At 49.2% G+C, this 25,799-nt stretch overlaps 13 protein-coding genes across 13 annotated transcripts; 10 read left to right on the top strand and 3 right to left on the bottom strand.

The window, feature by feature from the left end:
* Window positions 1–345: 345 nt before the first annotated feature.
* On the top strand, window positions 346–824 carry DEU56DRAFT_858679 (uncharacterized protein; the record flags this gene model as incomplete). The annotated part of the gene is made up of 4 exons (XM_041355296.1): window positions 346–393; window positions 446–480; window positions 540–560; window positions 617–824. The coding sequence occupies 4 exons, from the start codon at window positions 346–348 to the stop codon at window positions 822–824; spliced, it is 312 nt and encodes a 103-aa protein (XP_041207532.1).
* DEU56DRAFT_403665 (BRO1-like domain-containing protein) lies at window positions 820–4,237 on the bottom strand. Its single transcript, XM_041346053.1, has 5 exons — window positions 3,923–4,237; window positions 3,358–3,869; window positions 2,161–3,309; window positions 1,807–2,108; window positions 820–1,758 (listed from the first exon to the last, which is right to left on the bottom strand). Exons 1-5 carry the CDS (start codon window positions 4,107–4,109, stop codon window positions 1,032–1,034), a joined length of 2,877 nt encoding a protein of 958 aa, XP_041207531.1. The 5' UTR covers window positions 4,110–4,237; the 3' UTR covers window positions 820–1,031.
* A 98-nt stretch (window positions 4,238–4,335) lies between these two features.
* DEU56DRAFT_913576 (uncharacterized protein) lies at window positions 4,336–4,804 on the top strand (the record flags this gene model as incomplete). The annotated part of the gene is made up of 5 exons (XM_041357540.1): window positions 4,336–4,383; window positions 4,432–4,444; window positions 4,495–4,516; window positions 4,569–4,618; window positions 4,674–4,804. The coding sequence occupies 5 exons, from the start codon at window positions 4,336–4,338 to the stop codon at window positions 4,802–4,804; spliced, it is 264 nt and encodes an 87-aa protein (XP_041207530.1).
* Window positions 4,805–4,946: 142 nt separating this feature from the next.
* Window positions 4,947–5,219, bottom strand: DEU56DRAFT_913575 (uncharacterized protein; the record flags this gene model as incomplete). The annotated part of the gene is made up of 2 exons (XM_041357539.1): window positions 4,947–5,086; window positions 5,141–5,219. 2 exons carry the CDS (start codon window positions 5,217–5,219, stop codon window positions 4,947–4,949), a joined length of 219 nt encoding a protein of 72 aa, XP_041207529.1.
* Window positions 5,220–5,426: 207 nt separating this feature from the next.
* Window positions 5,427–6,536, top strand: DEU56DRAFT_738370 (uncharacterized protein; the record flags this gene model as incomplete). The annotated part of the gene is made up of 6 exons (XM_041348652.1): window positions 5,427–5,456; window positions 5,522–5,558; window positions 5,608–5,673; window positions 5,725–6,170; window positions 6,230–6,337; window positions 6,396–6,536. 6 exons carry the CDS (start codon window positions 5,427–5,429, stop codon window positions 6,534–6,536), a joined length of 828 nt encoding a protein of 275 aa, XP_041207528.1.
* Window positions 6,537–7,000: 464 nt separating this feature from the next.
* DEU56DRAFT_981285 (Chloroperoxidase) lies at window positions 7,001–8,236 on the bottom strand (the record flags this gene model as incomplete). The annotated part of the gene is made up of 4 exons (XM_041359830.1): window positions 7,001–7,422; window positions 7,474–7,687; window positions 7,743–7,946; window positions 8,014–8,236. The coding sequence occupies 4 exons, from the start codon at window positions 8,234–8,236 to the stop codon at window positions 7,197–7,199; spliced, it is 867 nt and encodes a 288-aa protein (XP_041207527.1). The 3' UTR covers window positions 7,001–7,196.
* Window positions 8,237–9,276: 1,040 nt separating this feature from the next.
* Window positions 9,277–9,534, top strand: DEU56DRAFT_716350 (uncharacterized protein; the record flags this gene model as incomplete). Its single annotated transcript, XM_041347594.1, has 1 exon — window positions 9,277–9,534. A coding segment is annotated over one exon (258 nt), but the record flags the coding sequence as incomplete, so codon positions are not given.
* Window positions 9,535–10,210: 676 nt separating this feature from the next.
* On the top strand, window positions 10,211–12,747 carry DEU56DRAFT_404037 (amidase signature domain-containing protein). Its single transcript, XM_041346054.1, has 8 exons — window positions 10,211–10,626; window positions 10,681–10,870; window positions 10,928–10,945; window positions 11,004–11,369; window positions 11,421–11,913; window positions 11,965–12,152; window positions 12,206–12,638; window positions 12,692–12,747. The coding sequence occupies exons 1-7, from the start codon at window positions 10,516–10,518 to the stop codon at window positions 12,439–12,441; spliced, it is 1,602 nt and encodes a 533-aa protein (XP_041207525.1). The 5' UTR covers window positions 10,211–10,515; the 3' UTR covers window positions 12,442–12,638; window positions 12,692–12,747.
* DEU56DRAFT_888390 (uncharacterized protein) lies at window positions 12,712–15,541 on the top strand (the record flags this gene model as incomplete). The annotated part of the gene is made up of 14 exons (XM_041356242.1): window positions 12,712–13,497; window positions 13,557–13,754; window positions 13,812–13,854; window positions 13,905–13,929; window positions 13,980–14,019; window positions 14,075–14,287; window positions 14,346–14,442; window positions 14,509–14,557; window positions 14,606–14,664; window positions 14,717–14,837; window positions 14,892–14,998; window positions 15,052–15,190; window positions 15,243–15,388; window positions 15,441–15,541. The coding sequence occupies exons 1-14, from the start codon at window positions 13,000–13,002 to the stop codon at window positions 15,539–15,541; spliced, it is 1,836 nt and encodes a 611-aa protein (XP_041207524.1). The 5' UTR covers window positions 12,712–12,999.
* Window positions 15,542–16,307: 766 nt separating this feature from the next.
* On the top strand, window positions 16,308–16,952 carry DEU56DRAFT_913570 (uncharacterized protein; the record flags this gene model as incomplete). The annotated part of the gene is made up of 3 exons (XM_041357538.1): window positions 16,308–16,671; window positions 16,729–16,790; window positions 16,851–16,952. The coding sequence occupies 3 exons, from the start codon at window positions 16,308–16,310 to the stop codon at window positions 16,950–16,952; spliced, it is 528 nt and encodes a 175-aa protein (XP_041207523.1).
* Window positions 16,953–17,488: 536 nt separating this feature from the next.
* On the top strand, window positions 17,489–20,100 carry DEU56DRAFT_403229 (amidase signature domain-containing protein). Its single transcript, XM_041346052.1, has 8 exons — window positions 17,489–18,108; window positions 18,161–18,350; window positions 18,399–18,416; window positions 18,468–18,812; window positions 18,861–19,353; window positions 19,404–19,543; window positions 19,595–19,642; window positions 19,694–20,100. Exons 1-8 carry the CDS (start codon window positions 17,980–17,982, stop codon window positions 19,927–19,929), a joined length of 1,599 nt encoding a protein of 532 aa, XP_041207522.1. The 5' UTR covers window positions 17,489–17,979; the 3' UTR covers window positions 19,930–20,100.
* An 899-nt stretch (window positions 20,101–20,999) lies between these two features.
* On the top strand, window positions 21,000–23,190 carry DEU56DRAFT_403194 (amidase signature domain-containing protein). Its single transcript, XM_041346051.1, has 7 exons — window positions 21,000–21,248; window positions 21,305–21,494; window positions 21,546–21,563; window positions 21,622–21,969; window positions 22,024–22,516; window positions 22,566–22,753; window positions 22,806–23,190. Exons 1-7 carry the CDS (start codon window positions 21,141–21,143, stop codon window positions 23,033–23,035), a joined length of 1,575 nt encoding a protein of 524 aa, XP_041207521.1. The 5' UTR covers window positions 21,000–21,140; the 3' UTR covers window positions 23,036–23,190.
* Window positions 23,191–23,356: 166 nt separating this feature from the next.
* On the top strand, window positions 23,357–25,774 carry DEU56DRAFT_808631 (amidase signature domain-containing protein). The gene is made up of 9 exons (XM_041353438.1): window positions 23,357–23,378; window positions 23,433–23,670; window positions 23,745–23,917; window positions 23,972–24,161; window positions 24,216–24,233; window positions 24,295–24,639; window positions 24,691–25,183; window positions 25,230–25,417; window positions 25,470–25,774. The coding sequence occupies exons 3-9, from the start codon at window positions 23,750–23,752 to the stop codon at window positions 25,700–25,702; spliced, it is 1,635 nt and encodes a 544-aa protein (XP_041207520.1). The 5' UTR covers window positions 23,357–23,378; window positions 23,433–23,670; window positions 23,745–23,749; the 3' UTR covers window positions 25,703–25,774.
* Window positions 25,775–25,799: the final 25 nt, after the last annotated feature.

Below are 25,799 nucleotides of genomic sequence, written 5' to 3'. Positions count from 1 at the left end.
AATGACAGCGACTTCGGGAGTTGTAGACAAACGTCTATTGCATAGTCATCGAGAAGTTCTGTCATGAAGCAGTGAATGCGAAAGATGTCACCGCAAACTTTGTACGTAGTGGTGACCGAGCCATCTTGTTTTTCATGAACTGTCTCCTCGAATATGCTGCTGTTCCTGAGACGATGTCGCGCTTAAGCGTAATGGACGAGAGGTAGGTCGGGGACGTCCGAGTCGTTGTCGTGACGTATTTGGCTTTGACCAAGCCAGCCACTGACTCGGACGCTCAGCGGAGTCAGCGCTCAGCGCTCAGGCTGCAAACACATACTACAGAGCAACTTAACTTTCATAACAGGGATGTCGTTCGTGGCTGGCTCACTCGCTGGTGCACTTGTAATGGGTGGCGTAAGTATCATCGCCGAAAGCAGGATTCGTCTAATTGTTTGAATCACTTTAGATTTACCATGGGTTTTCGAACTTGATGCAAACCAGGTGAGCAACCATCCGTTTGCAAGAACTCAAGACAAACCGGCTCATCATTCATCTTGCAGGACTGCCCAGCACCGTGCCGAGTTCGTCCATACCCCTCCTCCTCACCTCTATAACGCCAACTGAACATGTTCTACAGTATTCATATACTCTCGGAGCGTATCGCTAACGCCTCGACCACAATTCCCTCCCCTCCGCCTGCGTCCACGCGCATAGCGCATCATCCGCTTACATCGCTCATTCAATCCAAGTGGAACGATGAGGTCGCTGGTTTATTCGGATCCGCCTGGCGGTGGGAGCAGCGTGCAGTAGAGATGGGGAAGAAAGTTCTGTATGGCGACTCATAATACCAACTGCCATCAGGCTAGGCATTGTTACACTAATCGAAGGATTGATGTTGTCGGTCGCCCCTTCTAAGAATTGACGCCAACAATCTGCTATGCACCACAAACTACATAACAGCAACGCCCTGCACTCCATTACATTGCATCCTTATCACACTTGTTTCCTTACAAACGTACACATTTCGGTTTTATTGGAATCTACGTAAATTATCATCTTCCATAACCTTGGTAATATTGTTGAGTATTATGGCCTTGTGAAGGTGGCGGGGGCGGAGGCACAGTCTGGTACTGTGAACCCTGCCGGGTCGGCTGTGTCTGTGGGGGATATTGCCCCCACGAAGATGGTTGCGGCGGAACTTGTTGGCCGTATGTCTGTGGATTTGCAGCGTACTGCGGTCGCGACGGAGGTGGCGGTGGCAAGGAAAAGGAAGACTGCCTTTGTGGCGAAGCAGAATACGTTTGCTGCTGTGGAACTGGCGGGGGGGCACGTGGTGCAGAAAACTGAGACCCGAATGCCCCCAGGCTTGCATATGGGTCGGGTGGCGGGTTTGGCGATACTGGGTTTGTATATGCTGGGCGTGCGGGTTGTGGAGGCGGAGGTGGTGGGAGATTCGAATATGCCCTGGTTGACTGAGGTGGTGGAGGCGGGAAAACGGAGTATGACGCCTGTGGTGGTGGAGGCGGGGGGGATGCTGGATTCTTACTTCCTTGCAGATTCATAGACGCGAAGGATGAGTCCAGAGATGGGGGAGAACGTGGTGGTGGTGGCAAGGGAGGTTTCTCGGCAGGCGTTGGTGGTACCGCAAGCCGCTGCTGGAGGTCCGCTTGCCCAACAAGTCTGTCGCGTTCCGAACGACGGTCAGTGATAAAAGACTTGACACTAAGAGTGAGTGTAGCACTCAGGTCAGTGAGTTGTTGGTAGAACTGCAGTCCTTTCCTGAACCGGATTTCAGCAATGATGAAACGGGGAAAAATTTACACATACGTCAACCCATCCCTGACCTCCATATATCCGTCTCTCGCATTCGAGAACCTGCGTACGGTGTCCTTCTTCCGCCGCTCGCGTTCATCCCACTTCTTTGCACCGGGTCCACGCCCAGCAAGGTCTCGTAAGCTTTTCCATAGCCCCTGGATTTCCTGCAATACGGCTTGCTGATTGTGCACAGTGGCTCCAAGACGCTGTTGGTAAGTCCGGAACTTCTCAAGTTCTGCAGCGAACAGAGATTGTTCAGCGCCAGGGTTACGGCGGTTCAAAAGCAGCAGGTGCGAGACGTCGTCAGCCTGAATCTATGTGGCAATGATATTAGTTAAATGCAAATCATATTATCACGCATGTTACCTTGTCTTTCAGCTCTTTGAGTACTTCTCCTCGCTCGTAAGCAACTTTCTTCAACCGTCCCAGGCGCTCATCAATTTCGGTAGTATACTGTCTGATTCTGGCTTGTTCTTTTTCATCGTGCGCCTCGGTACCGATGTCGAGATCAAGCAGGCTTTCCGAAGGGGCATCACGCTGGGCACTAGCACGGAAGACATCCTCGACGTCAGGCGAGAGCAGTAGTCGAATATCAGATTTGACTGATTCCCAGAGTGTCGACACTTGTTGGTCAGACGCGGCAGCCGCGTCTAAGGCGCCTGTATGAGACTTTAAGTCTTCCCGGATTGACTTCGTATGAGACGCAGATGGCTCCTGTGTCCACAGGTGGTCGTATTTGACCCGCATCGTCTCGCACTCTCTGGATTCAACTTCCAGGTCCCGAATAATACCGTCCAGTTCTGCTTTGACAGCCCCCTTGAGACGAGCCATCTGTTGCAAGAGTGTTTCGATACCCTCCCTGTCCTCCATGACGTTGATATCCTCTCTCCAACGGCGTACATCCAGGGGGATCTCTTCCTCCCCGCCCAAGCTACCCTCAGCCATTGCCTTAAACCTCGCGAGTCCCCCCTGCACTCCCATCGCTTCCAGTGCGCTGCGCGCCTCGACGTCTGCGCTTTCTGCGTTCTCGACCTCTTTGCGCACCAACTTCGCCTTCTCCTCCGAGTACACGCTAGCGCTCTCGTGCACGCTCAGCGGGATCAACTTAACGAAGATATCCGTGCCTATCACGTTCTGGACGTCTGGGGCACGATACACCTCTTGAATTGAAATAGGCGTGGCGACAACCGCCTTTTCGATGGCAGGCAGCGCGTCGGCAGATGGAAGGACAGCATTGTAGATGAGATCATTATCGCGCTGCGCTTCTGTCTTGCGGTCTGTGCTTAGTTGAAGTTGCACCTTTGTGCGTTCGGAGATGGAAGGCCCGGCATCTGCGGGAAGCGTAGGTGATACGTGGGCGAATAAAGCAGAGAATGATGCGGCAGCTCGATTGGCTTCTTTTGCTAGAGATTCAGCGAGGGTGAATCGTACGAGGGCATCGCCGTGGACCCCAGCTTTATTGTCAACTTGACCGCGATAGTATTGTGAGATAGAACCAAAGTGTTTGGATTTTATCTGCGCAATATGTCGATGCTAATCTCGTGTTTCAGAATATGAACATACCTGGATAAGAGTGACCCAGTTGCGATCGAATATGCCCTTGCCCATGAAATCTTTTACCTCCTCGCTCAGGGAGGTGTACATGAATGCAGACTGGGAAGCAATCTTGGCCACCAAAGCAGGCGCCTTCTTCTCGTCGATACACTTTTCTAAAAATACTTCTGTAGCCTGCGCCATGATGACTCCCACCAGAAACTTGATCACCTCCCGGCTGAGGTCAGTCGAGGGGGCATGCAAGAAGTTCTCATTAATATAGGTGAGCATGCCTGCACATGTTCTGAAGTAGTAGAAGGCGAGTTTGAGCCCCTCAGGATCGGACCTGTTCTGGGAGGCAGCAATGGCGGAATGCGTAGCAGCGATCTGAAACAGAACGGAGGCCTTCTCGTACGCAATAGCTGTCTGCGTAGTCAGCTTGGTCGTGAAAGCGTCATGCCATGGGAAGTTGACGCGGATCTCTGGGAAGCGCATCTCGAGGATCTCGAGTTGCCCAAAGTACTTGTAGAGCAGATCGCGACCTGGGAAGCGGGGTAGTGAGCACCCTGAGATCGTGATTGCTTGAGTGACGAACCTGTCATATCGCTTCCTGCGCCTTTGACAGCGTCTTGCCTGCAGCGTTGCAGCGCTTGGCACTCCTGTGCATAATTGTCTGGGCTCTCGCCGAAGGACTTGGCAATAAGATTGCGTATGGGACTTGTCCAATCGACATCCTCTGTCGTCTTCTTGGGGATCGCTATCATGGGTGACTGGTGCGCCATGTTTGAACACTTTACCTCGGAGTTGCCTAGATGTGTACTCAGTGCCTGCTGTAGACCACGGCTGTGTTCCAGTAGGCTATGATTCCATGAAACTGCGCTCGCGGGAACCGGAAGATGTGTCCGATTCCGTGCAAGTTGACCCCCACGAGAGGGGTTTATTCTTTGCCGTGTCCGTCCGTGGCAAGCTGGGCTCAGATCTCAGACCCGTCAATCTCATACCAGAGCCATGTCATCTGAAAAAGCGTCATCGAGCGAGAACATTGTTAGCCTAAAGGTGAGTTTTTTAGTCAAACGCAATGTTCAAAGCTAACCGTCTTTCAAGTATGACAGGTGTCGTATGTACTTTCATTCTCTGAGTTGCAAGTCGACTGACTATGTCCGCAAGTGGCCGATTTCTTGGTGAAGGCGTGAGTCTTGGCTTGCATTATTAGCTGATATGAATATCTGAGCATTGTGCAGTGGTGTAGGCTTCAGCGTAGGAGTTGTTGCATCCGTCATTCTTTTCCGAAGTCCGTGTCTTGCCTTATTTTCTCCACGCATTCTAACCAACCCGGCATGTTACAGGACGAACATGGCCTATTGCCCTTTCAACGGGCTTTGGTATGGGTGCAGCATACGCAGACTGTGATCGCTCATTCAACCCCGCACGCGTTTCCGGAACACGCATAATATCTCAGACAGACGAGAGCAAATGATGTCCCTCGACGTATCACTAGGTAGTATCGCGGATGGCGCTGGACAGAGGCACCATCGCGAGCCTCGAGGACCTAGCATTGTTTTACATAGAGCGCCTTCCCACTTCCACCTTCCGCCTTCCATAGATCACAACGCAAATGTTTATTCTCCTTTTGACCAGTGTTCACTCCCGGCATTGGAGCTTTCGGGTAGTAATTCATTGGTTGTAGAAAGGGGTTGTGGTGTCTCCCTAGGCAATGTTCTTTGAGGTTTTCCGAGCACAAGACGCTCGTAGAGCACGTCTGCAGGCAATTCAAGGTGAGCTGAGGGACCGAAATATGTGCAAGACGACAAACATGCTGTTGCTGCCATGATGGGAACTGTGACAATGATGGTGCGGAGCCTGCGAGCTTGAGGAGGTAGCTTCTGTGCCATTGCTAACTCAGACTGCAGCAGGGTACCACTTGAGTACTTAGTTGTGAAGCACCAGCTTGTCCAGGAGGAAACGTTAACTTTGTCATGCCACGAGGAGATCTCCGGGGTCCTCGTCGATTCGAACAGGGTATCAAGAGTCCCAGACCCGCCAACCCTCTGTCATCGACACCTCATTCGTTCTGCACTGAAATCTTTGCGTGAGGTACCATGGCTTATGTCGCTGTCGATGCGGACGATGTGAGTGGCACGGTTCTTTCAATGTTATGTCCAATAGGATGTCTAATTGTATCAATGGTTCTTAGCGACTAGAAGAAGGACCAGAGGGTCTCGAGTTCAAATGTGAGCACGTTTGCCTTCGCGTGCACAATCAAACATTGAACCCAAACAGCTTTCCTTGGAGCAGACGCGAGAGCAGACCAAAGAACACAGTCCGCAGCGTCAAACCTTGACCGAGGTACGTCGAAAACTCCGCCCTATCATCTCCCCTGACACGTACCCAATACAGGATATCTCACAGACCACACCACGCACAAAGGTCCATCTGGATTCTGGACAGTCGATTACTATCAGCCATATTTTGACGTTGATACAACAACCGTCTTGAAGCGATGCTACACGACACTCCTCCCTACTTCACCCTCGTACCTGTCGATTCTTAGCCCCAGTGCCGATCTATATGGCCCTTTCTGGATCCCAACCACGCTTATACTGGCGCTGTTCCTTTCTTCATCCCTTGCAGCAAGCATCGCGTCTTACCTTTCTGACCCAGGAGTTGCGTATGAATATGACTTTGGCCTACTAGGTCTTGCAGCAACAATCGTGTATATATACGCATTTGCAGTACCCATTCTTCTGTGGCTCGCACTACGCTACCTCGGCGTTGGCGAATGGGGCGTAGCGGAAGCGCTCGGGGTCTGGGGTTACTCATTATTCGTCTGGGTACCTGTTTCGGTAAGTACATGAACTTCACAACTTAGATGCACCTTTCATGAATATCCGCCGTTCTGTAGATACTATGCGTGGTGCCTATACCTATTTTGCGTTGGGTATTGGTGGGCGTTGCGTTCGGCTTATCAGGGTACTTTTTGGTGACGAACGTGTACCCAATATTGGCAATGGTATGGTCATGTTCCTCGTTTGATCTAGTTTCGTAGAGATTATTGATGACCTTCTTAGGCCGACGCGAAAGCCACTCGCTTACTAATAATCGTGGTCGGCGCGCTACATGCTGGGTTGGCGTTGACGTTCAAAGTGTTGTTCTTCAGCTACTACGCTATCCACGAAATCGGGCCTGGAGCCGATCCAATACGGATGTAGCTCTCAAATGCTCCTGCGCTGGTCGTTGATTAGTTTCGTTGTAATGCGCATTTTCTATTTTCACGTATATCTAACGGCGCGCGAAACGACAAAGAGCAGACCACAAGAGCAATGACAGTCATCATTCAATATCCAATATATTCAATGTCAACCCTGCCGCGTGCGCATCAGCTCAAGATTACGATGAATACATTGCAAACGCCGTCATTCTTGTCGTCGCACAGACGTGTGTAAGCACACGGGAGTATACGAGGGGAGTTTCGAAGTTCCGAGATACATAGTTAGGGGTTTGCAACTTCAAAGGGCAGGTAAAGTTTGATCTTACCCCAGACATTTTCCGTATTCTACGAGAATTTCGACGGCTTCACCTCAAGCTATGGTATTTTTTGGGTGATACCTGCTCACATGGACGCCGTCATGCTGCTCCCGCACTGATGTTCACGCAAATGCATTCAACACTATGATCTGTGCCTTCACAGCTTGTTCCCGAGGTATCCGAAGTTCATTGTCAGGCATGTATACAGATACAGACCGATGCTAGAAACACAACGTTAACACTAGTCACCCAATATAAGTACATGTAGAAAGCCATGAACGCATCGTAATGTAAAGTGGCGAGATTTAGTTTTAGCATGAGGGCAGACATCTGGTTGGATATTTTCAAACAGGAGTAACACGACTGCGTGCTGCATCCTGTGCCACTTCCTCCCAATCCTTCTCGCGCACACCGAGTTCAACTGTCAGTACAGTTTTGTTGAAGTTTGTCATAGTCAGTCCGTAGGGTTGGCGGATGCGCGACTCCCAGCCTTCTGGGATCCGCTCATGAAGAACAATGCTGCGCAGGTCATCCACACGACCCCCGAAGATTGTGAGTAGTGTCGAGGAACTGATATAAACGTTCAGAGTGTGCTTGAAAACGGATGACGTATGAACATACTTGGAGCTACCAAACACCTTGTGGAAGAAGCTGAGCGAGAACTCGCTGTTTGTTGCACGCGCCACTGCACGACGCTTGCCAAGAATCCTGGAGAGATCTTTGGTGGTAAGGATATCGTTGCCTTTCTCGTCCTTGCCAGTAGCTGACTCAAGCAACTCCTCGATGAAAGGTATATGCTTCGCCGATTGGTCTGGTTCAAGGGCAGTGTCAAGGCCTGCAAACAAATTGTTCGACATGTAAGAATCAGACAAGTGTGGTAAATCACTCACGGAAGAGAGATGCGTCATGTTCAATACCATTGTGCAGATCGAGGTCTGCCAAATTAAAGGTGTCCATGTTGTAATTTCTCTTCAGCATGCGAGCGGCATAATGTGGCACGAAAGAGCAGAAGGAAGGACCGAAGTTGTAAGTTGCCCGGATGTGGTGGTTAAGCTCGACAAATGAGATGTCGCGGCCGCTGCGCGGGAGGATGCCTGCATGTCAACGCCAGCGCGGTATATCACGTAAATAATGGTATGGTTTGCAGGATCCAAGACTAACCGTGATTGGCCATCGCGTTGAGTGCGGGGCATGAGCAGCGGGAGTCACCCTCCTGAGGAGGCCTAAACTCGGGCCAGTGCCCTCCATAGCCTGGGTGGCCCTCGGGCGTGACGTGTCCGATGCGGCGCTTCCTCCTTACGAGATTGAGCAATGTGAGGAGCACATCCCAAGGCAAGATCCCACAATCGAAGAAAAAGTTGGACACGCTGGAGAAAAAACCCATTTTGTTCCACGTGCGTCAAGGACACAGATAAGGTCGGAGAAGGGAATTGATACTTAGCGTCTTTGCGAGCACGCCCAAGCATGATAACCTTTAATATATAGCGTTCGGTTACGTATGCCTCGGGGACTGTGATGCACCTTGTACCGATTAATCGTGGAGTGTAATATGAACACAGTCATATGCATTCGGTTCGAAGGTTACCGATAGGGAGCCTCGAGGCACTTTGAGGCTCGTTCCATTTAATGGAAGAAAATTCATTGACAAGCTCCTGATACTAGGCCTGATATATCAACTGCCGCCCGTCCGGTAGTTGATCAGGAGGCTTACCGTGTTCTCAAGAAGAGATCATGTGAGTCCGAGTCCCTTGCCTTTTACACAGCCAATGGTGCTTATAGCCATTCCGATTTCAATTAACTTCTGCGAACCGAGGAAGCCTGAGAAGTACCAATAAAACATCCGAGTCATTCCCGGGCGACAGAAGATTGACAATGATCCATGCGACAGAGCAACATCCGAACTGCCCCCCGGCCGGTCAAAGGCGTCTCCACCTTGTCCTTGTCCTTCGTGTTGACAGTGTGCCACAGTGTGCACAGCATACTTGGGTTCTTCCCGAAAGTTTGCTCGAAGTAACGTAATTTTTGGGAACCGAGTTTGTCACTAGCTATATAGTAAGTGCTCTTCCATAGGAATACTGCTGCACTAAGTACTGGGTTTGGCTCGTAAGTGTCAATTGAATTCTGACTTCTAGTGCTCAATTGCAACGTTGCGTGACTTGCGTCCAACGTCACAATGAATCATGCTCGGGGACTCGGGGTTCTGCTATCTAATACAATACTCGCCCGGGCCGTACTAGTAGTACTATTATTGTCTTTAACACTTCGGCCCATCGGACAAAGCCGGCTGGGTGCAGGACAAGGCGGGGTGCTCGTCGCTGTCGACAGCGAACATGAGCTTGTTCATACACTTGTTCCCCAGCAGGTCAATTTCACCGATCTTCCTGGCGACGAAGCTACACAGGCCGGTGGACTCGATACTTTGCGATGCAACAACTGGGTGCAATGTACCTTGTTTGTCACGGCAAGCAAGACCGCGAGCAGCCTTACAACTCACGTTTCTCTATGATACACAAACCTCTCACGCTGCTTGATGCCATGGAGAATGATGCTCCCAAAGCTGAATTTGCATTCCTGTCTGCATGTCATACAGCTGTTGGCGATGAGGAAACGCCTGACGAAGTCATCTGTCTCGCAGCTGGTTTGCAGTTTTCTTCAACGTTCAAGAGCGCCATTGGCACTCTGGGTGGTCGACGACGCTGTTGCAAAATACTCTGAAGTTTTTTACGAGAAGATGTTCAATGTTTTGAAGGAGAGTGCTATGGACTGTACGAAGGCGGCCTCGGCACTCAACCATGCTGCGTACTCCGCTCGAGTCGAGAATTGTTTTCATTCATATCGGTGTGTAATTCGTGTCGTGTCGGTTTGTGGTACGGCTTTACTATTGATAATGGATCATCTTGATTATTGATTATTCGCTGTACTTGCCTTAGGAATCGCCCTGATACCGTTGCTTTTGGTGTCTCAATCACAGATAACCACTGTGTCAAATGGTCAACCTTGTCAGTAAGTACCTATGTAGTATGCACATGTGGATATCTTTGTTTCTCTCATTTGAAAAGTCGTATCGCAGGACCAGCTCTGGCACTCGTGATATCATTTAAACTGACTAATTTGACAGGACCTCTAATAAAGCTATGCTTTCCCCACCAAAACTTGTTGATCGTGATTATGACCAAGACCGCCCACAGCAACAATCGCGTAGTTCATGTTGAGGTCGTTTACTGGGTATGCCGTTGGTAGGACGAATAAAACGCAGATGAAAACGCAGAACTACACAGATAATCAACGGCTATGCACGACAAACACCGAATGTACGTACTACGCACCGAGAAACTTGCGAAAGCCAATCACTTTCAGAAATAAGTTGTTCGGCCATTGCCGGCCAGTGGTACAAGTTGCCAACCACGAGGTGTCATGGATCAAATGATCAATGCATCTCCCAGGACAATCATCAACTCGAAAGCAAAGTACAGGTGACCTGATATCGGCTCTGGTACAGGCTATCGCGTATCAAGGTCTAAAATGTGTTTATTGGCATGATGGACTTAGAATGTCGACAGTTTTTTAATATTTCACTGGCGATTGCAGACACTTATCTTTGAGACTTTGACCGTCTCCCCGCATGAACCTGATTCTTACCTTGCCTCTACTGGAATCTACAGCATGACTCGCAGGGCTTCTAGTTGCGCTTTGCCTGATCTTTACGAGGCTTCAATTGCAGAACTTCAAGATGGCCTAATTGAAGGACACTTCAGTAGTGTTCAGCTTGTGAAGGTGAGTTGCTGCTTCAGCGCATATCTCATACAGCCCTTACTCGAGCGATCGCAGGCCTACCTGAGCAGAATTGAAGAAGTTAATTTGAAAGGCCCTGAATTACATGCAGTTATCGAGACCAATCCGATAGCCTTATCACAAGCTGCAGCTCTTGATAACGAACGGAAAGACAAAGGCGGCCGTGGGCCATTGCACGGAATACCGTTATTGTTGAAAGATAACATTGCTACGCTGCACGAAGAAGGTGAAATTTGCTGCGATATGTGTACATGCAATACCAATAAATTGATATCTGGATAAGGCATGAATACAACTGCAGGTACATTCTGTCCTACTAGCTGCTCTCTTGCACATCACAATTTCTGACTCTATCCTAGGTTCCTACGCACTGCTTGGTTCTGTTGTTCCTCGAGATGCATGTGTTGCAGCAAAATTACGCGAAGCTGGAGCTATATTCATAGGCAAAGCGAACCTCTCCGAGTGGTCTGGTATGAGGGGCAAGTGGGGTGAACTTAAAGGACAAGTTCCCAACGCCTTGTCGGAGCGTGGAGGACAAACTCTTTCCCCCTACTACCCAAATGCACATCCATCTGGTTCGAGTTCCGGAAGTGGCGTTGCGACGGCCGTTGGTCTAGCAGCGGGGTCCCTTGGTTCAGAAACCCATGGCTCTATTGTCTCTCCAAGTAGCAGGAACAATGTTGTTGGGATCAAGCCCACTATAGGGCTGGTATCTCGCTCAGGCGGTAAGGTTTCCTGCGATACTTAATGGTTCTCTATCTGATGATGAACACTAGTAATACCTATCTCATCCCATCAAGATACTGCTGGTCCGATGTGTCGCTCTGTCACTGATGCTGCCCTGTTGTTAAACTTCATCGCTGGGCCTGATCCTCGAGATGAAGTTACTTTACATCAGCCCGGACTAGTCCCAGACTATATGAGAGCGCTCGACAAGAACGCCCTTAAAGGCGCCCGTCTTGGGGTGCCTCGTTCCTTCATTCGCAATATCAAGACAATCGAGGAGACGTTCAACTTATCTCTTGACGTCTTCCGAGCTTTGGGTGCCGAAATTGTTGACCCCGCAGATTTCCCAGATACAGAAGAACTACTGAACTCGAAAGCGGAGAAGCGGGTACTGGACGTGGACTTCAAAGTCTGTCTTAACAGATACTTATCGGAACTTGTCGACGTTCCGACAGGCGTCAAGACTCTCGCTGCTCTGATAGAATTCAACGAGGGACGCGCGGAACTAAATCTTCCACCACCATTCTACAAAGACCAATCGCAGTACGTCAGCTCAAATCTTATCCCCGATGTGCTTTGACACAACATATCTAGATTCATCCAATCGGAAGCCGCACAAGTCGATGACGCCTACCTCGCAGCACTAGCTGAAGATTTCGATTTGGGACGCACAAGGGGAATTGACGCCACTTTGACCCAGTTCGATCTCGATGCCATAATTCTACCGACCGACGCACTGGCGTGGAAACCCGCAGCGATTGCAGGATATCCGTTGATTTCAGGCTAGTACTTCATACTGCGATATTAACGCTGCTTAATGCTATCCAATATTTAGTGCCCCTCGGCTTTCAGCCAGACGACACTGAAGTGCTGCCCGGTGCACCATCCTCACTTCACACGCAAGCCCCAGGACTTCCTTTTGGAATTGCTTTTATGGGAACTGCATATAGCGAGTTTAAGCTCATCGGTTATGCGTATGCGTTTGAGCAGGCTACCCACGCGAGACTTCAGCGAAGGGCCTTTGACGATGCGATTCCTAGAACCCAATTAACAGATGTCATACCCCAGTGAAGGTGGCTTTCATTGTACACTGTCATACACATCAAATAAGCGAGTTACTTTGCATGCATGTTTATTACCCGGAGTGTATGCGATCATCGCAATGACGGGCAAGGTCAACCAGCTGCCGAAGTCCATCGAGGAATCCCTCCATCAAGATTCGTGGCTATTTTGATGACCTTGCCTTAGCGAGACCAACTCGTCCCTAAGCAAGTATACCCCTCGATCTATCCTTGCAACACACGATGACCACATACGCCAGAAAAATGTTGGTATGAAGATCTTGCACATGTAGATGGCAATTTGTACAAAAAAACCATTCGAACTTTTGTTGGTATATGCTCGAATGTTAGATCGACATGCGGTGTTGATGGTGCTTTCTCGAGGACTAACAAAAGCAGCTAAGCACTGGTTCGAAATGCAATATGAAGTGAGTGCTTTCACTGATTTCCCATAATGATAGTCTCCCAGGGTATACTTGTGGCCGTGGACCAGAGATATCTATATATGTGGGACTCGGAAATTGGCCCTCGATATTAAATCTTGCTTTTGTATTGGCACTTATCTGGGATGAAGAGCTTTCAGCATCTCTCCGCTCTGCCAACTCTTGATTCCCTGGGCGCCACCAAAGCCATCGCCGAGGCAGCTTCTCCTATAGACGAGGCCAACAAGTGGTTCTATGCCTTTGTCGAGGCTGTTCGCACGAGCGATATAGCTTCAATTGTCGACCTCTTCCACGAAACCGGTTCCTGGAGAGATGTCGTTGCCCTTACTTGGAGTCTTCGCACACTAGGAGGCAAACATGATATCAAACGCCTTCTTGACGCACGACTCGAGGCGACTGGCCTCACATCTCTCCATTTGAGCGAGGGGTCACGTAAAACGCCTGTTCATGTCGCGCCACTGCCAGACCTGGCGTTTATTCGTTTTTGCTTCACCTTCGAGACACTTCATGGGAAAGGTAGCGGCATTTGCCATCTAATCCCCAGCGGCCCGAGCCCCGAAGTGACCTGGAAAGCACATGCTCTGTTAACACATCTTGATACGCTGAAAGTATTTCCGGTTCAGGTACCTATTCAAATGTATTGCCCCCTGTATGCATGCCTGTGGGTTGACATCCTTTCAAGGCTGGCATCTTCCGCAGTCACACGATTTTCAACGGAATTTGGGAAGAGAAACGAAGACGTGAGTTAGAGTTTCCCGACGGTGATCCGGAGGTGCTTGTCGTTGGAGCTGGCCAATGCGGCTTGCAAGTCGCTGCACATTTGAAGTACATGGGTGTGTCTACCTTGGTGATCGAACGTAACGCGCGGGTGGGAGACAGCGTATGTTTTTTTTTTTTTTCATTCTCGATATCATTTAACCTAATGCGTCCCTTTCAGTGGAGAACTCGATACAAATCATTGTTCCTGCACAATTCAATCCGTAAGTCCTTCGTTAGATTTGAGTCCATTTACGTTCACACTCGGGTACAGATTTTAATCAGACGTCTTATCTGAGGCAATATTCTGAGTCTTTCGCTAACTCATTCTTGCTGATTTTTAGCACAGATTCCCCTCCACTTGGCCATATTTCAGCCCTGCACCTAAAGTGAGTCTCTGAGCGAGCTTTATCAAACTTCACCCAAATTCCATTCTCAATTCAGCTTGGCGACTGGTTTGAAGCCTACGCTAATTTCTTGGACCTAAACGTCTGGACATCATCTAGTGTTGTGGAAACAGTCTGGGATGACACCGCAAAATATTGGAATGTGCTCATCGATCGTGGAGACATGCCACATCGCTTGAAGGTCAAGCACATTGTCCTTGCGCCTGGCCACGGTGGCAGCATCCCTCTATCCCCAGATTTTGGTGGCAAGGTAGCGATACTTTATTTCTATTGAAAAATTTTCCACTGCCGAACCAAACATCATGCAGAACTTCTATCGCGGTAGGGTGCTTCATTCGTCAGAATACAAGGCAGGCTCTGGCTATGTTGGCTCAAAGGTTGTTGTTGTAGGGGCATGCAACTCAGGTAGGATTTTGATGACATCGGAGACGCCGTATAAATAATAATTCCATATGATGACCCTGTTTTCAGCGCATGATATCGCGCTGGATCTATTTAACCATGGTGTCGACGTGACTATGTAAGATTTGGCGAAATTTCGGTATTTCCTCACCTTCACCGCAAGCAGTATACAAAGATCTTCCACATTTGTTATATCACATCAGGCCCTGGCAGCTGGACATGCAGGTAGCCAACTATTACATTCTCAACTAATCGCGATTATTCACTGCGAGATTAGTCACATACAATGACGACTTCCCGACCGAGCTTGCTGATCTTCTCGGGTCCGCATTGCCTTGGTCAACGCAAAAATTGATCACCCAACGCAATATTCTTCGGGTAGCCGGAGCAATCGATAGGTGAGTCATATTTCGTCCTTTGGAAGAAAGATCGCGTGCTTCCACGTAATGAAGGGATTTACTCGAGGGGCTCAAACGTGTTGGATTCCAGACGAACCTGGGCCCTGAGGGAGCCGGTCTCAGTGCCTTGGTTTATGAACGCGGGGGAGGTTTCTATATCAGTACGTTCTCGTGCACCTAAAGCGGCAGGAAAAATTTGAATATTTCCCCGCAGACACTGGTGCAAGTGATAGAATCATAGATGGTAGCATCAAGCTAAAGAGTGGCTGTTCGGTTGGGCACTTCACCACACATGGCCTAGCATTGGATGATGGGACGGAGCTACAAGCGGATGTAGTCATTTTTGCCACGGGGTATGTGCGCCGTTCTACCGCAGAGGCGGAGGTTCTTGAGCGTAATTTGCAGCTTTGGCAACCTGCATGATAGCGTGAGGTTGGTGTGTGGCGAGGAAGTTGCGCAAAAGGTCGGGCCCTTATTTGGGTTGGACAATGAAGGTGAAGTGCGTGGTGTCTGGAAGGATAGCGGACACGAGGGTCTTTGGATTGCGGCCGGTGCGCGACCTCATTAATAACAAATCGATCTAGGCATGCTAACGGACGCCAGGAAACCTATCACGAGCACGCATTCACAGCATGCACCTAGCCTTACGTGAGACACACTCTGAGCATTATATGATTTCTCGCTCACGATCTAACAGAGATTAAAGCGAGTTTGAGGGGCTTGTTCAGGCGCGAAGAACTCACATTTTAGGTTAAGTTCGTGGGATAATCATCGGGGGCAAGCGCAATTGGGGGGAGGGCAACACCTGGATCCCCCGAACCCTATGATACTTTCACATCCCAAGTTAACATTGCTCCACGTCGTGTGTTGCACCTGGCATCTGCTCGCGATTCATCGCGTCCATTCCGCAGTCAACCGTATTGGACACGAATTAGGTCGCGGACTAGTCTCGATGTTCTAATTTCCTATTTAGACACTACTACTAATTCTCATGACGGTTGCGGACTTGAAGGAGACTAGACGACGTCAGGGAACCAGGGATTCTCGTGACCTATAAACGTGTCGCGGCGGCAACATCCATGATAAGGGCTGATAAGACAGCGTACCTACGCACATAATGTGACAGAACGAGCCTTAACGTGTTCTTAAAATTCATTTCCTACAGGCGTACGCGCGCGTTGAGGTCATGGTGTCGATCGGAAAGGTGGGAGCGAACAAGATGCCGTGGGAATGAAAAAAAATTATATATATATATCCGAAATGAATTACGTCAAAAAAGTAAATTGCGAAATATTATTATAAGAAACCCAAGTGTGCGATTTCCATGTTGGATATCAATTTGAGCTGTGCTCGTTCCTGTTAGCCAGCCAGTGCCTCGTCCAGGTCGCCCATTTCTTCTCTTTAAACTTCGTGGTCTCAATTTCCGTTCTTCTCCTTTAACAAACTAGGGTCTACTCCCTCGACTTCGTCATGAGCGTCCTTGTACCCACCAAGTTTCCCAGCGTTGCTGCTGTCATGCTTGCCTGTGTTGCATCTCTGTTTTGCCTGCTTCTTGCACGCATATTGTACAGCTTTATGCGCTTCTGGTCTTGTTCTTCTTTATCAACAGCGTCTGACCAGAAGACGCCTGCTTGGTCGTCTTTGTTGTCGCTGCCCAACTTGTGGAGTCGGTCTTTGCAGCATGCTCTCCCAGCATCACTACCCTTTTCATTCACCATCCCGGAGAAACCCTCACCTGAGGTTGGTACAGGAGCCGGTGTAGGACTTTCACCTCAACGTCTCGAATCTCTCCCCGGTAACTGGCGGTTGTGTCGACGGCCATTCCAGCCATCACGTGAGCCAAGAATTTCCATCGATTTCTGTGTTGCAATGCTAACTTCTTACATTTTAGCACCGGCCGTGTACCAAAATCCCGCGCCTCTCTCCATGGCAAAGCTCATCATGTCACGCCACGTATGTAGTGCTTCATCGCCTCTTAGTTACGATCACTGACGCCTTGTGCACCACTCACAGACATTTCGCCGCCCAAATCCAAACCGTCCACGAAGATCTTCTACTGCATCCTCATCCCGTCCCCCACAGCCGACCTCTCAGCTGTTCCACTCCATAGCATAAACACCAATAATATTTCATTCCCGCGCCAAAATAACACCGCATTTCAGGGTGTGTGGATGGGCTACCCTGGCCGGATATAGCTTATACCTCACCCACGCTAATGACGAACAAATCACAACGGACTGGTCACTCATAGTCCACTGACATGAGCCCTGATGATATACCACGGAATCTTTGTGATTATTTATGATTGGACTTACGTAGCCCTCAAGGCAAAGAAGACGAAGACAGGGGGACGAAGGACTGACAAACGGCTTTTCGCTTCTATGTACACACTGGACGTGCTTTCGAACTTTTACTTTGCTTATATTTTTTTATACACTTTCGATCCTTTTACCTTTTACTATCATTTAGTCCTTGTTCCATGAACATACTGTTGACATCCATAGACGGCCCGCCGTTTGTCGAGGACTCGTAGCTCACATGCACATGCACATGCAAAACACAATCACATCTTCGCGTTTTCCGAGCCACGTTGAAGTGATGGTATCAGATGTCCTACGCCTTGAAATTTGAAAGCTTTTTTTTTACCTTCTGGTTCGTTGGCCTACCCTGGATCTGGGCAGATGATTGATACGCGCGCTCAAACGGCTCAACCGTCTACCGCCAATGTCGAATTCCTTGCACAGGCCGCACCAAGATCAATGTTGACCCGAGGACCAAGGTTCACGCAAGCCGGATCATGCTGAATGCATCGAATGTGTCGACCGTGTCTATCATGATGGTACAACGAAGGACCGTTGAAAGACCGACTATTTTCCTTCGTCTATAGAGGAAGTGACCGTGATGGCAACTCTAGCCTCCCAATGCCCTTTCTTATAAGACTTCTGGCCTCGGCACTGGGCGCCTCACCGAATCTCGGACTCGTGACTATACGATTCTTATCTCTAGTCCCACGTCCAGGGCCCGTCACGGTATAGTGAGAGACTCAGAAGTGGTTTATCAATGGACAACAGTAGGAACTGTGTGTTTGACCCCAACCCATTCATTACCTCTCTGGATCTCAAGTTGGCGCCTACCGTACACGATGCCTGGAGACATGCCCAATCGCGATGTGTTCTCGGAGAATGTGTTCCCTGATTTATACGAATCCGGAATTTCCGACCTTCAGAAGGGGCTTGAGAAGGGGCATTTTACGAGCGTTGATCTCGTCAAGGTTCTTATTAAACAAATAATAGTTTATTTCATAACGATTCACGCAACTACAGGCTTATCTTGCAAGGATTGATGAGGTCAATCTGAAGGGCGCAGCTCTCCATGCGGTTATCGAGACGAACCCGAGTGCGTTATCTCAGGCCGCAGAACTTGATGCCGAGCGCAAGTCCAAAGGGGGCAGAGGCCCACTGCACGGCATACCTTTGCTACTGAAAGACAACATCGCTACGCTGCATGAAGAAGGTACATAATTGTCAATGATGCGCGTTCATTATGCTGATCCTCCTGTAGGGATGAATACTACCGCTGGTACGATATCCAAGAATGTCTAGTTCTGGGTTAAATATTTGGCGAGATTAGGCTCCTATGCTCTCCTGGGTTCCGTCGTCCCCGGGGATGCATTCGTCGCAGCTAGGCTCCGCGAAGCCGGCGCCATCCTTCTTGGCAAGGCGAATCTCTCTGAATGGGCAAACTATCGTGGTAAGGTTCCAAACGGCTTCTCAGGTCGCGGAGGCCAGACTCTTTGCCCCTATTACCCGAATGGTGATGCATCTGGGTCGAGCTCTGGGAGTGGGGTTGCAATGGCCATCGGACTCGCTGCAGGTTCTCTGGGTTCAGAAACGGATGGTTCTATTGTTTCGCCAAGCAGCAAAAACAATGTGGTGGGCATTAAGCCCACTGTAGGGTTGGTTTCTCGAGCTGGAGGTATTTACTTTTCCAATCCTATCTTGACATTTGATTGAGTCTCTTTAGTGATACCTATTTCATCACATCAAGATACAACTGGGCCTATGTGTCGGTCAGTTACAGATGCAGCGCTTCTCCTCTCCGTTATTGCAGGACCAGATCCTCGAGACGAAGCCACGTTGCACCAACCTGGTATTCTCCCTGACTACATGAAAGCGCTTGATCCAAACGCTCTGAAAGGCAAGCGGCTGGGAGTGCCGCGGATGTTCTTCCGCGACGGTGAAGCGATTCTGGAAGCCTTCAACGCTTCGTTAGACACCTTCCGGGCGCTCGGCGCAGAGATCGTAGATCCAGCTGATTTCCCATGTGCCGAGGAGATGAAGGAGTCGCAAGCAGAAACGCTCGTGCTGATGGCAGACTTCAAGGTTGATGTGACGAAGTATATTTCGGGGTTACTCAAGGTCCCCACTGGCGTAAAGAACCTCGCGGATTTGATCGAGTTCAACAAGACCCATGCGGATTTAGAACTTATACCACCATACCACGACAATCAGTCTAGGTGGGTTTTACGTATAAGTGGTGCTATGGAGTTGCTTACTTTCGTGCAAGGTTTATCCAGGCTGAAGCATCGGAACAGAATGATGCATATTATGCAGCTCTAGCTGAAAATTTCGATTTAGGCCGGAGACGAGGTGTTGATGCAACTCTTCAGAAATTCAAATTGGATGCAATCATTCTTCCTACTGATGGTACGTACGATGATATGCTTGCGTCAATTTCGGAATCTCAAATTTCCTCAGGCCTAGCCTCAAAACCTGCCGCAATTTCCGGGTACCCTATAATCTCAGGTGCGAATACCGATATTCATGACAGTTCGTTTGACTAAGTCAGACCCTTAGTTCCGCTGGGCTTCCAGCCAGATTCCGTTGAGGTATTGCCATTACCCGCTGCGCCACTGCACACACAAGCTCCAGGGCTTCCTTTTGGGATAGCCTTTATAGGCACCGCATACAGCGAATTCAATCTCATTAGCTTCGCTTATGCGTTTGAGCAGGCTACGCATGTCCGTTTGAAGAGGAGGGCCTACGCTGAAGCAATTCCTACGACGCAGATCAAGGACGTGCTTTCGACTTGAACGGAGATGTAGAAGACTGGCGCGTACAACAGTACTACGTACAATCCTTTTCTCAAGATAGTTTCATCGTGATATAGTGACAGGTCTTGGATATGTATGCATGTCGAATGAACGCAGGGCATCACATCCGAGTCAGCGGCAGAACAAACCTAAAAGTAAGCGTAAACATCATGCATCACAGGATACATCAAGCCGAGGAGAAGCCTGAAATTAGCCATCCGAGTCCCGTGCCAATTTGTATTGTACATGGGGAGATGCTTTGACGGGGCCCGTAAAGCAATCACCTGATCAGTGATCGAAACTTACGGATGCCTTGCGATCGAGGATTCAAATACTAGTACTAGTACTCATCTTTGGCTTCCAGAATCTAGATCACTTCATGCTGAAGTATCACTGGAGACCAGGGGCGTCCCCCGAACTGTGCTACTATGTAGCCATGCAGGCCATAATGGATAATTGAGCAGGCTCGTTCGGTTATCCGTCCATGCCGCCGATCTAGTCTAGCACTAATTTAGATTTGTCTGGGTTGTGGTGTGACATGACGCGACACCTCGACGGTCACACGTCACAGTTGCTGTACTGGCGCGTACAACTATGCGCAAATCCTTTTCTGAGCATACATCATGGTAGAGTGCTAGGTCTTGGATATGCGTGCAATCGAATGAACTCAGGCCATTCATTCCCCACATTCGTAGTGGAACAAAAATGGGCGTGAAGCATCATTCATCATACGATTCACCAAGACCGCGTTGGCGAAAACGGAAGGTATAGAGGGCAATTGCGAGGTTTGAATAGACTAAATCGCTATCATGCTTGTCTTGAAGAACGATGAGGTATGTGCTGTCTTAGAAACTTTTCTAAACAGCACTTACCAGTATAAAAGGGATAAATATAATATCGGTAACCTGATGCCAGAGCATTTATGCATTGCAGCCCTACGTCTGCCCAACTTCTCCGATGCATCGCCCGAAAGCAATGTACAGGTCAGCTGATATCGACTCTGTGATCACCAGGCTCGCACAATCAATGGTTTAAAAATATGGCTTATCAGAATTATGAACTGCGAGCTGGTGACCTCAGACGGACGAGTTCGCGTCCACGAAAGGGTTTCAGCTCCCACTAGTATCGCGGACCCTTATCTTTGATCGTCTTCCCGCTATGAACCTAGGCCCAACTGTTATCTTCCTTCTCTAACTACCGATATCTGCAACATGAGTTCCAATTCTTCCAGTACTTTACCTGATCTTTATGAGGCATCAATCGCAGAACTCCAAGATGGTCTAGTCAATGGACTGTTCAGTAGCGTTCAGCTTGTCAAAGTAAGTTGCTACTTCAGCACATACCTGATGCAAGCCTGACTACCGAGTGATCGCAGGCCTACCTTGACAGAATCGAAGAAGTTAACTTCAAAGGTCCTGCACTGCATGCAGTCATAGAGACCAATCCGAAAGCCTTGACCCAAGCTGCCACCCTTGACGATGAACGGAAAGAAAAAGGCAGCCGTGGGCCATTGCACGGAATACCATTATTGTTGAAAGACAACATTGCTACGTTGTACGAAGAAGGTGAGATCCTCCGCATTACATACATGCAACACCAGTTAATATCCCGATCAGGAATGAATACTACTGCAGGTACATCCTGTGCTACTGGCTGTCATCTAGTAAATCCCAAATATTTTGCTCGTGCTAGGTTCATACGCACTGTTGGGTTCTGTCGTTCCTCGAGACGCATTTGTTGCAGCAAAGTTACGTGAAGCTGGTGCTATATTTATAGGCAAAACGAATCTATCTGAATGGGCTGGTGCGAGGTCTATTCCACTTCCTCGCGGATTCTCGGGGCGTGGGGGGCAGACTCTTTGTCCGTACTATCCAAACACCGATCCATTTGCTTCGAGCTCCGGAAGTGGCGTTGCGACGGCTATTGGTCTGGCAGCCGGGTCCCTTGGCACAGAAACTCGTGCCTCTATCGTAGCCCCAAGTAGCAGGAATAATATTGTGGGCATCAAGCCTACTGTCGGGCTGGTATCTCGCTCAGGCGGTAAGACTTCCAGAGATAGTTATCAGTCGCCCTTCTGATGATGACGAATGCTAGTGGTACCTTACTCATCTAACCAAGATACTCCTGGCCCGATGTGTCGCTCTGTCACTGACGCCGCCCTGTTGTTGACTTTCATCGCTGGTCCTGATCCTCGGGACGAAGCCACCTTGCATCAGCCTGGAATAGTCCCAGACTACATGAAAGCGCTTGACAAAAACGCCCTCAAGGGCACTCGTCTTGGAGTGCCTCGTGCCTTCATCCGCAATATGAAGGCAATCGAGGAGACATTCAACTCCTCTCTTGACATATTTCGAGCTTTAGGCGCGGAGATAGTCGACCCTGCAGATTTTCCGAATGGAGAGGAACTATTGGCGTCACAAGCGGAGAAGCTGGTGATGGCTGTCGACTTCAAAGTTGGTATCAGCAAGTACCTATCAGAATTGGTCGAAGTCCCCACAGGCGTCAAGACTCTCGCCGATCTCATAGAATTCAACAATATCAATCCGGACCTAGAACTTCCAGCGCCGTTTTACACAGATCAGTCTCGGTATGTCAGCTCTAATCATATGCAATGTGCTCTCACAGAAGACATGCAGATTTACGGACGCGGAAGATAAACAGGTTGATGACGCCTACTTTGCAGCACTAGCGCAAAATTTCAACCTGGGACGCACGAAGGGAATTGACGCCACCCTGGCCAAGTTCAATCTTGATGCCATAATTCTACCGACCGATGTACTGGAGCCCAAACCCACAGCAATTGCAGGATATCCTTTGATTTCAGGTGAGCACTTCGTGCAGCGATGCTAACTCCACTTATACCATCCGGCGTTTAGTGCCCCTCGGCTTTCAGCCAGATGGCGTTGAATTACTGCCTGCGACGCCATCTCCACTTCATAGTCAAGCCCCGGGAGTTCCTTTTGGAATCGCTTTCATGGGAACTGCGTACAGCGAGTTCAAGCTCATCAGCTATGCCTATGCATTTGAGCAGGCTACGCACGCGAGACTTCAGAGAAGGGCGTATAACGATGCGATTCCGAGAGCGCAGCTAACAAGTGTTATGTGAACGTGAAATGAAGGGAGATTAATTTTGTAATTATACACGAGGAAGGAGCGAATTACTTTGTGTGTATGTATAACCTGACTCGAGTGAACTGTTTTTCGCGGTAGATATCCTAGCCACTGGCAGGTGTAAGTGCGGATGTTAGGATGATAGCCAACACATGCACACCCTGGCCAAGCAAGCCAAGTGAGTTACGGGCCGTAGGCTACTCAGCGGACGCTGCCAAAGATATCAACATTTCCTGGATTTTGCCAAGCCTTACCAGATTTGGGCAATGCTGATCGTGTCCCAATTGAGTACTAGGTCCTTCGAGTCAAAGTTTGTCCTTCAACAAGCATGCAACGAGGTGTGCTGTCTCCGAATGTTTCAATGCTGACCAGAACTGATGGAGTCGGGGCAGTAACTCAAATGTACTCCCGTTCGTTTCTGCCACCCACCTTGTATCGGCCATCGCCAGTCACAAGTTGCCCACCACGTGTGCTACTAAATGATCAATGCATTACCCCAACATTACCCAGGGTTGACTTCGAAAACAAAGTACAGGTGAACTGATATCGATTCTATGGCACAGGCTAGCAGATATTAATATCTAAAAATATGTTTATCGGCGTGGTCACTGGTGATCTTAGAATTCGCATGTACGACAGGATTTAGGTTCCACTGGTGATACAGAACTCTTATCTTTGAGACCTTGACCGTCTCCCCGCAACAGAAAACATGGACCTGATTCTTACCTTGCCTCTACTTGTCGCGGCCCGGATTTACAACATGACTCGCAAGGCTTTCAGTCGCTCCGACTCTTTGCCTGATCTTTACGAGGCTTCAATCGCGGAACTCCAACATGGCCTGGTCGAAGGACACTTCAATAGTGTTCAGCTTGTGAAGGTAAGTTTCTACTTCAGCACGTATCTCATACAGCCCTTAATCGAGCGATTGCAGGCCTACCTGAGCAGAATTGAAGAAGTTAATTTGAAAGGCCCTGCATTACATGCAATCATCGAGACCAATCCAAAAGTCTTATCGCAAGCTGCTGCCCTTGACGAGGAACGTAAATTAAAAGGCAGCCGTGGGCCGTTGCACGGGATACCTTTGCTGTTGAAAGATAACATTGCTACGCTGCATGAGGAAGGTGAGATTCGCGGCGTTCAATGAATATAAGACCAGTAAATTGAGCTCGAGTTAGGGATGGATACGACTGCAGGTATAGACATGCTGAGCTACTGCTGGCCGTCTTGCACATCGTAATTCTTACTCTATCCTAGGTTCCTACGCCCTGCTGGGTTCTGTTGTTCCTCGAGACTCGTTTGCTGCAGCGAAATTACGTGAAGCCGGAGCTATATTCATAGGCAAAGCGAACCTCTCCGAGTGGGCTGGTATGAGGGGAAAGGTTCCCTGTGGATTCTCGGGGCGTGGAGGGCAAACCCTTTGTCCCTACTACCCGAATACCAATCCACTTGGTTCGAGCTCCGGAAGTGGCGTTGCGATGGCTGTTGGTCTAGCAGCCGGGTCTCTTGGCTCAGAAACCAATGGCTCTATTGTTTCCCCGAGCAGCAGGAACAATATCGTGGGCATCAAACCAACTATTGGGCTGGTATCTCGTTCAGGCGGTAAAGTTTCTAGCGATGAACAATAATTGTCTCTCTGATGACGAACGTCAGTGGTACCCATCTCTTCCCATCAAGATACTGCTGGCCCGATGTGTCGCTCTGTCACTGATGCTGCCTTGTTGTTAAACTTCATTGCTGGACCCGATCCTCGAGATGACGCTACTTTGCATCAGCCCGCAATAATCCCAGACTACATGAAAGCGCTTGACAAAAATGCCCTCAAAGGCGCTCGTCTTGGAGTGCCTAGGTCCTTCATCCGCGATGTCAAGACACTTGAAGATACATTCAATTCATCTCTTGACATTTTACGGGCCCTGGGTGCGGAAATCGTTGACCCTGCAAATTTCCCAGCCACAGAAGAACTATTAACGTCGAAAGCGGAGGAACTGGTGTCGAGTGTGGATTTCAAAATTGGTGTCAACAAGTACATCTCTGAATTGGTCGAAGTCCCCACAGGCGTGAAGGCACTTGCTGATCTGATAGAATTCAACAAGACTCATGCGGATCAGGAGCTTCCAGCGCCATTTTATACAGATCAATCCCAGTATGTCAGCTCGCATGTTTGATTCATTTTAACAGGAGAAATACAGATTCATCGAATCGGAAGCTACACAGGTTGATGACGCCTACTTCGCAGCACTAGCGGAGGATTTCGACTTGGGGCGCACGAGAGGAATTGACGCCGCCCTAACCCAGTTCAATCTCGATGCCATAATTTTACCGACCGATGCCATGGCGTCCCAACCCGCGGCAATTGCAGGATATCCGTTGATTTCAGGTGAGTACTTCGTGTAGCGATGCTAGCGCCACTTATACCATCCGGCGTTTAGTGCCCCTCGGCTTTCAGCCAGATGACGTCGAAGTACTGCCTGCGGTGCCATCTCCACTTCATACTCAAGCCCCGGGTGTTCCTTTTGGAATCGCTTTTATGGGCACTGCGTATAGCGAATTCAAGCTCATCGGCTATGCCTATGCGTTTGAGCAAGCTACCCACGTTAGGCTTCAGAGAAGGGCATATGACGATGCGATTCCTAAGACCCAGTTAACAGATATTATGCTTTAGTGAGAGTGGTTTGTGGGTTACGCACAGGGAATAAGCCAGTATGCACATATGATATATTGCCTCGAATCGATTGTTTTTTGGTAATGCAAGCAACTCG

This window comes from Suillus clintonianus, assembly GCF_016758775.1.
Source record: "Suillus clintonianus strain FC179 chromosome Unknown DEU56scaffold_44, whole genome shotgun sequence".
Classification (NCBI taxonomy): Eukaryota; Fungi; Basidiomycota; class Agaricomycetes; order Boletales; family Suillaceae; genus Suillus; species Suillus clintonianus.
The sequence above is the reverse complement of the archived record's forward strand: the minus strand, read 5'-3'. Positions and strand labels throughout refer to the sequence as shown.

Excerpts from the sequence above, each read along its gene's own strand:
- DEU56DRAFT_404037 (XM_041346054.1), top strand. The coding sequence starts at position 10,516 with ATGACTCGCAGGGCTTCTAGTTGCGCTTTGCCTGATCTTTACGAGGCT. Across the intron at positions 11,370-11,420 it reads GCTGGTATCTCGCTCAGGCG|TAATACCTATCTCATCCCAT; the intron begins GTAAGGTTTCCT and ends GATGAACACTAG. Across the intron at positions 12,153-12,205 it reads AGGATATCCGTTGATTTCAG|TGCCCCTCGGCTTTCAGCCA; the intron begins GCTAGTACTTCA and ends TCCAATATTTAG.
- DEU56DRAFT_403229 (XM_041346052.1), top strand. The coding sequence starts at position 17,980 with ATGCCTGGAGACATGCCCAATCGCGATGTGTTCTCGGAGAATGTGTTC. Across the intron at positions 18,109-18,160 it reads CGAGCGTTGATCTCGTCAAG|GCTTATCTTGCAAGGATTGA; the intron begins GTTCTTATTAAA and ends ACGCAACTACAG. Across the intron at positions 18,813-18,860 it reads GTTGGTTTCTCGAGCTGGAG|TGATACCTATTTCATCACAT; the intron begins GTATTTACTTTT and ends GAGTCTCTTTAG.
- DEU56DRAFT_808631 (XM_041353438.1), top strand. The coding sequence starts at position 23,750 with ATGGACCTGATTCTTACCTTGCCTCTACTTGTCGCGGCCCGGATTTAC. Across the intron at positions 24,640-24,690 it reads GCTGGTATCTCGTTCAGGCG|TGGTACCCATCTCTTCCCAT; the intron begins GTAAAGTTTCTA and ends GACGAACGTCAG. Across the intron at positions 25,418-25,469 it reads AGGATATCCGTTGATTTCAG|TGCCCCTCGGCTTTCAGCCA; the intron begins GTGAGTACTTCG and ends TCCGGCGTTTAG.
- DEU56DRAFT_403194 (XM_041346051.1), top strand. The coding sequence starts at position 21,141 with ATGAGTTCCAATTCTTCCAGTACTTTACCTGATCTTTATGAGGCATCA. Across the intron at positions 21,249-21,304 it reads GTAGCGTTCAGCTTGTCAAA|GCCTACCTTGACAGAATCGA; the intron begins GTAAGTTGCTAC and ends GAGTGATCGCAG. Across the intron at positions 21,970-22,023 it reads GCTGGTATCTCGCTCAGGCG|TGGTACCTTACTCATCTAAC; the intron begins GTAAGACTTCCA and ends GACGAATGCTAG.
- DEU56DRAFT_403665 (XM_041346053.1), bottom strand. The coding sequence starts at position 4,109 with ATGGCGCACCAGTCACCCATGATAGCGATCCCCAAGAAGACGACAGAG. Across the intron at positions 2,109-2,160 it reads TCAAAGAGCTGAAAGACAAG|ATTCAGGCTGACGACGTCTC; the intron begins GTAACATGCGTG and ends ATTGCCACATAG. Across the intron at positions 1,759-1,806 it reads GAGGTCAGGGATGGGTTGAC|GAAAGGACTGCAGTTCTACC; the intron begins GTATGTGTAAAT and ends AATCCGGTTCAG.